This window comes from Aptenodytes forsteri, unplaced genomic scaffold (genome assembly GCF_000699145.1).
Source record: "Aptenodytes forsteri isolate BGI_AS27 unplaced genomic scaffold, ASM69914v1 Scaffold51, whole genome shotgun sequence".
NCBI lineage: Eukaryota > Metazoa > Chordata > Aves > Sphenisciformes > Spheniscidae > Aptenodytes > Aptenodytes forsteri.
Genome location: NW_008795495.1, coordinates 6,098,784 through 6,105,324, shown reverse-complemented (window position 1 = coordinate 6,105,324; position 6,541 = coordinate 6,098,784). Strand labels below are relative to the sequence as shown.

General features: G+C 39.9%; 1 protein-coding gene across 6 annotated transcripts in view; it reads left to right on the top strand.

The window, feature by feature from the left end:
• The first annotated feature begins 6 nt into the window (after nt 1-6).
• RBM26 (RNA binding motif protein 26) overlaps nt 7-6,541 on the top strand; it is a 60,110-nt gene continuing 53,575 nt past the window's right edge. For all 6 annotated transcript variants that reach the window (XM_009281736.2, XM_009281735.2, XM_019472696.1 and 3 more), the window contains exon 1: nt 7-89. In XM_009281736.2, the coding sequence (XP_009280011.1) occupies nt 19-89 (71 nt within the window). In that variant the 5' untranslated portion in view covers nt 7-18. The remainder of the gene's footprint in view (nt 90-6,541) is intronic.

Here is a 6,541-nt window from a genome sequence, read left to right as displayed (position 1 = left end):
AGGCCCGGGCTGCTCTGGATGGTGGTTAAAATGATCATAGAAAACTTCGAGGCGCTGAAATCCTGGCTCAGCAAGACCTTGGAGCCCATGTGAGTAGTCGCGACCCTTCCTCTTTCCCCCGCCCCCTCCAAAATAAACCTTCCCTTGGAAAAGACGGGCATCCCCAGGGGAGGGAAACGCTTTGCAGAAGAGGCCCGCGAGGGCATCCCGGGAGAGGCCTTCCCAGCGCCGTTCTCCCCTGGCCCTCTTCTGTGGGGGCCCTGCGCGGGGCTACGTCGTTCCCCCGCTCTCCCGGCGCCGTCCTCGGCTGGGAGGTAGGACCGTCTTTCTCCGGAGGATGCAGCTTCCCCCCCCTAGCGACCGCATTCGTCTTTCCCTTTGTAGCCCGGGGTGAGCGGGAGATAATGTGTCTGCGCGTGCAGCTCGCTGTTCCCTGCTCTCAGCCCCCGTAGAGGCCAGGCTAATAACCGCGGCCTGCCGCCCTGCCCGGTGACCTTCTCCGAGAGAGCTCGGGTGCCACTGGGACGTTTTCCAGGATCCTGGGATCTTCCCAGTAGCAATTTCCATAGACTCGTCGCGCGTCGTTCTCGGTCGTTTTGAATATTTGACGCTCTCTTGTTTCCCTCCCCCTGAATAAAAATTGCATCAGTAGAGCGCTTGGGAGTAGGAGCCCCAGAGAATAATTTGCCTATTTGTGAATGCCTGCTTGGCCTCTAAGCGTAACATTCGTGTAAGTAATTGGGGCTTTTCTGCAAATAGTCCATGTCTTCCTTCTCTGAATGATGTTTTAGTAGAACTGAGACGTGAACTTGGTCTTAAAGGTTTCATCTTCTGGAAGTATGGTGTCTATAGACATTTTAGATCAAGGAGTGCGCTTGACTTGTCATTCTGAAACACCCTTTTAACACATCTGAATTAAATTGTTGGACCTTGATTTGAGTCAATAGAACTAGAATTTATAAATTAATTCTGGTATTAGCTTTTCTTCTGAGATGGTTGACCACTGTCGGTTTTACTCTGATGCTATCAAATAGGAAAAAAAAAGAAGTCTGCTTTATTGCTTCCATAGCCATTAGTTAAGTATATGTATGTACATGTATAGTTTGTATGGCTTATGCTGAAATAACTTGAATAAGTTATAAAATGCTGGGACGTTTTTAGGAAAGCTTTACTTGTTTTTTGGGGGGGTGGGGGTGCGGTCGTTTTTTTTCCATAGGGCCTAATCCAAACCACACTGAAATAGATGAGTCTTGAGCTTAATTTCAGTGGACTTTGAATTAGGCCTGCAGCAAATTACGCTGAGTGCCTTTATATAAAAGGTTTGACCCTTAAGGCTGTGGTGGTTGTTTGTTTTTTTTTTTTATTTGCAAAAAAATGCATCATCTTCTTGTAAAGGTGTAGTTTTGGGAGGGTAAATTAATCTCCCTCTTGCGTCAATGTAAGGTAGTATTAGAATAACAGAGCACACTGGTAAGGTAATATTAGAACAACAGAGCACGTTGTATTCTATGGTAATAGATCCAGCTAGTCCTCTGGTGCAGAATGCTCCCTATTAGTCTCTGGATACTTTCTTGCATGAATATTCTGTTAATGGCATTAGCAGTTTGATATCAGTATTGAGAGTGTGCTGGTCGAGAGGCTGGGAACAGGTGATAATTTAACTTTGGAAAATCTTGCCATTTCCAAAATACATGTCGGTAATTTGAAATGATAAATCGTTCACACTTACCTCTCAGTTGGTCAGCAGCTGGCGAGTGATATGTTAGCTTCAAACAGCTCGCAATGAGCATTTTTAAATTCTGTGAAATCTGAAACTGGAAGTCTGCTAGTGGCGTTTACCGGAGGGCTTCAGCTGACTTCAAAATCCCTTTATTGAGTAAATACATTAGGTTCTTTTGATTTTGCAGATCTGTATCCAAAATTCATTTTTACTGTTCTTCTGCTCTTTCTTGAGTGTTATGCATCAGGAGCTGAAGTTTAACTTTCACCAGTGAATAATAAAAGTTTCCTAGTCATAGTACAAAAGCATTGAAAGTTTGCCAGATACTATTTAGCTGGAGGTCAGTATGGTTCCTCAGTCTTTCCCCTCAAGCTCCATTCATTAGTGATGTGCAGTAGTAACTTCTTATCCTGGTAACAAACTCAGGTTGTTCCATGTTTCTCTCTTTGTTTGAATATTGAACTGTGATATCTGCTAGTGATAGTCAGCAGTTAAAGGATGAAATTGGGATTTTCAGCTTTTGTGATCAGTGCAATTTTCTGCTTTTTAGCACTAAAAGGACTGACATGTTTCTGTTAAATGTGGTGTGTGAACAGTTCAAATGTGGTTCTCATGCTGGAAAACGTATGTCGTGGGGTAGGGAATTGCTGACCTGGAGGATGTTGAGCTCTGAATTTTTAGCTTTGGGAGGAAACAAGCCAGCAGGGACTGTTAAATTCAACTGTCATTCGGTTTTGTGCAGTGTCCTGTGTAACTGCATTATTCCAATAAATGTTGGAATTGGTGGAGAAGTATTGTCATTTCCTAGCAGTCAAATACTCTTGGAGCTGCCTCTGATCTCAGCTATCTGAAATGTGTGCCTACAGCCATAGCTTCTGGCTGTATGAAAATTTTAGTGTGCAGTTACTCCCAGAGAAGTTACTTCTAAAGAAGTAACTGCTGTCGGTGCAGTACTAGTACAATGAGGCCCTAAGTGCTGGTTGTCTGGAGGTGTTACCGTAGCCTGAAAATAATTTTTGACTTGTCTTTTCCTTTTAATGAAACAAAAAAACACGCCAACTGTTTTTCTCTCGTGGCTCTTTCAGAAACTTTTGGCTGCAAGATAGGCAGCTGAACTTCCTACCTAAAGGAAGGAAGACACCACTGTATTAGATCGTTATGGAGGAGGTGTCTTGGGAGTTCTAAGGGGAGAAGTGCATTTAAGAAGATACGTAAATAAATTCTATACACACGTGTATAGGTCTATATTTATGTGCTAGTTATCTAGAGCTGAGTAGTTAGAACATGCTTTATTTTCCAAGTTGCCCCTTTCCAAGTAGCTAGCAGTTTTTAGCTGGGATGTATAGCTTGTTCCAAAGGCCGTAACACGTGTGCTTCTGAAGCATAATGTTTCAGAACTAGAAGATAGCAATATCCATAAAGATTGTTTCATTTTATCATGAATTTTTATCTTTAAACTATTCTAAAGCATTAGCAAGAATGCTAACTTTTTAGTGTAATGAGACAAGTGTGTTATATAATTGTATGGACTGGACATCATTTGGTTGTTGGATTGCTTTCACATGGTGCCTTTGGGAAACTGTTCATAGGCAAGAATGTTTGGAGGAGAGGGATGATGGAGCATTTAAGTTTTGAAAGTTTTTGTTTGCTTGTGGTGGGTTGTTGGGGTTTTTTTGTTTGTTTGTTTTGGACTGCTCTAATGCCTTTGGCAAAGCCTTGGTGATCCTCCGTACAAACACTCCTTATCTGAGTTTGGTCGTGTTGCAGTGAGGCGGAAACTGCAAATGCTACCATGCTGGAGCATTTACACAGTCCAGCCCTGCTTGAGGCTGGTAGTTCTCTAGTAACTTTCTACCATTTTCCAAAGAGAGGCTGCTTTTGTGGTTTCGGAAATAACTCTTTGAGCAGCTCAGTTTGGTGTACAGAGAATTACTAAATATGCACACAGAACCATTACAGATACATCTATGTGAATGTAGTACTAGTGTAAACAAAGTGGCAAGAGTATTTTTTTGTGCTGTGGCTGCTCTGTATTTGACTAGAACGATCATGTATGTTCAACTCCAGTCAGCTCTGTAAAGAAGGCATTTGTCAACAGTCGTCTTCATTGCTTGTAGACAGCAGTATGCTTAGTTGCCAGTGTTATACACTTCTTCTTGTCCATGGCATGGCTCCTGTAAAGTGTTTGAAAATTATGTTGAACTTGGAATATAACCTTATGTCTGTCACTTCTAATTTCTGGACTAACAAGGTCTTCATCGAGCCATATCTATTGTGATGGGTTTCTTTTCTGCAAGTCCATTCCAGATCCTGTGTAAACTGTGTATATAATCCTTGCTGGAATATCAGGATCTGGCTTGGCAAAGTTCCAAGTAGGGATGTCTTAATTTTTTTTCTCAAATTTGTTTGAATCTCTACCTATGAAAAAACTAGTTCTTTTGTACTAATGCTGCACTCACCATTTTGCCTTGTAAGACATTGTAATGTCCTCCCCCTTGCCCTAATTCTTTACAGTGGAAAATTTTCTTGTTTTTAATTACTTTCTGTAAAATAAATTTAATTAAAATCTTCCGCTGGCCCACTGAATTTTACTTACAACTTGATTAAGGCTCCCATATCTAATTTTTTCTACTTCGCTGTATTTACGTTTTTATGAAGGTTTGTTCATGTACTAAATCAGACTTGCAAGGAAGATGAAAAAATACCTAAAACAATGTTTATGCAGTATTTAGGCATATCATTAAAATGGAAAGGTTTTTTGCATTGGTTAATTCTATAAGTGATTATGGTGTTGTAACTATGTCAGCGGGAACAAAATCCAAATTGTTTAAAGAAGATTTTTAGTATATTTATCATTGGAATATTTTATGGCAAACAGTCAGTATGCTCTGGCGTTCAGTTATGCCTTCACTGTTCTATTTTTTGTTTGTCATGCTTTTCACCCTTTCTTTGTTAAATCTCACCATATTTTTTGGCTGTTTGTATCTTTGCTTAATTGTTAATAGGTTACTGGTTAGTTAAATTCACCCAGTTACTTAAGAAAGGTAATGAATAAAAAAGGTTTAACAACGGTGTAAGGAATATGCTAATAAGCCAAGATACTGGAAGAATAGAAATAAGTTAAAATGAAAAACTTCGCCATTCCTTTCCACATATATGTAGCACACCATCCTACCAGTAACACTCATCGGCCCACCAGGAGGTTTCACTCATTTCCCATGAAACTGCCTAAGAATTTCAAAAGCAATAGATGTTTCTCTTCATTTCACTTACTCTGTTAACACTTTACATTAAGCTATTTATAACTAAGATAAATAAAGCACAAATACACGTCATTGGTATGTCCCTCTCTTAAGACTAGTGAAGTTATTCTTCTACATATGTTATGAAACTTGATAGTTTGTTCACCTGACTCATGGAAAGCTCCTGTATTTGAGAAATCGAGGTTCCTAACTTAGAGTGCCGATACTGCTAAGCTTCTGTGTAAAAATACTTTGATAGAATTAAAATATTGATATTATAAGGTGCAGTTGAAAGCAAAAAATAAAGAGGAGAAAACTATTCCTGTTACAGGAAACCTTTCTTGTTCTTACACTGAACAGCAGCAGCGAAATGGAACCCTGTGGCTGCATCGCAAGTCATAGAGACACTGTGATGATTTTTGCTTTCTGCATTGAATGTGTGCTGGACAGCCAGCAAGCTGACAGCTGTTCTGCCTCATGAGAGCTGTCTTGAATCTAGAGGTGACATTTTAAGCTGCCGGTTACTGGTTGCAGCTGTATGAACATGTCAGAACTGGGTATCATGATAATTTGGAACTATTGTAATGACATCATAACTTATGTAACAGCATTGGAGGCTGTTGCATTCCTCAATGTATTTCTATTACTCTAAATACTGTTAAAGAGTTAATGAAAGTGAGCATTACAGGAGTGATCCTTCTCATCTACAGTAGTCTCTCAAGATAAAAGTTGGATCTTGCTCAATGAGTTTGTCATTCATTTTACTTACTGAACACTGTAGCTTTTTATAGATCTTTTTTAGTAGCAACACAACCTAATGGTACAACTGCCTAAATTAGACTAACTGCTCTGCTCAATATGCAATGTACATTTTTCTGCACCCACTCAGCCCTGCAAATACGAAGCATGTCTCTCAGCCTTCAAACATAACCATGTCCACCTTGATTCATGTCAAGAACTGAGCAGTATTCTAGAGAAGTATAAATATTAATCTTTAGGCAGCAAAACTAGACTCTGAAATTTAGGTTGTAAATCCTCAGGATCAGAGTACGACAAATAACATGCACCTACATGTTATTTCCTTTACAGAAAGACCATTCACTGCCTGGAGGATTTCAGACATGCTTTTGTGGTTTCAATGTATTGTGGTAGTTTAAATTTGTCAAGGAACTGGTTTCAGGACTTGCAGCACCTTTTTTGGTCTGTACATTCATTTTAAAAATGAAGGGAAAAAAAAACCTCATGTAGTTTCTTCTACCATTTTAAAAAAGTAGTGTGTGCGCATTAGCTGTGTCCAAAATGAAGTCTAGATTGAGGGGCTTGGCATTAGCTTGAAATAAAGGCAATGAAATATATCTGAAATGAACAAGTAGGGTTTTCCTTACAAGGAAACTTTATGGAAGTTTCTTTTCTGTCCTCACTCCTCTCCCTCCCCCAAGCACACTTCTTCCCCTCAGTGAGTAGCTGTTCATTTTGTGAAAACTGTCAGATTACAGTTTGACAGCTTCAGCATGGGAATTCCCCCCCCCCCCCCCGGAAAAAATGGGATTTTCCCATATGTAAAATAAAAATCATGAAT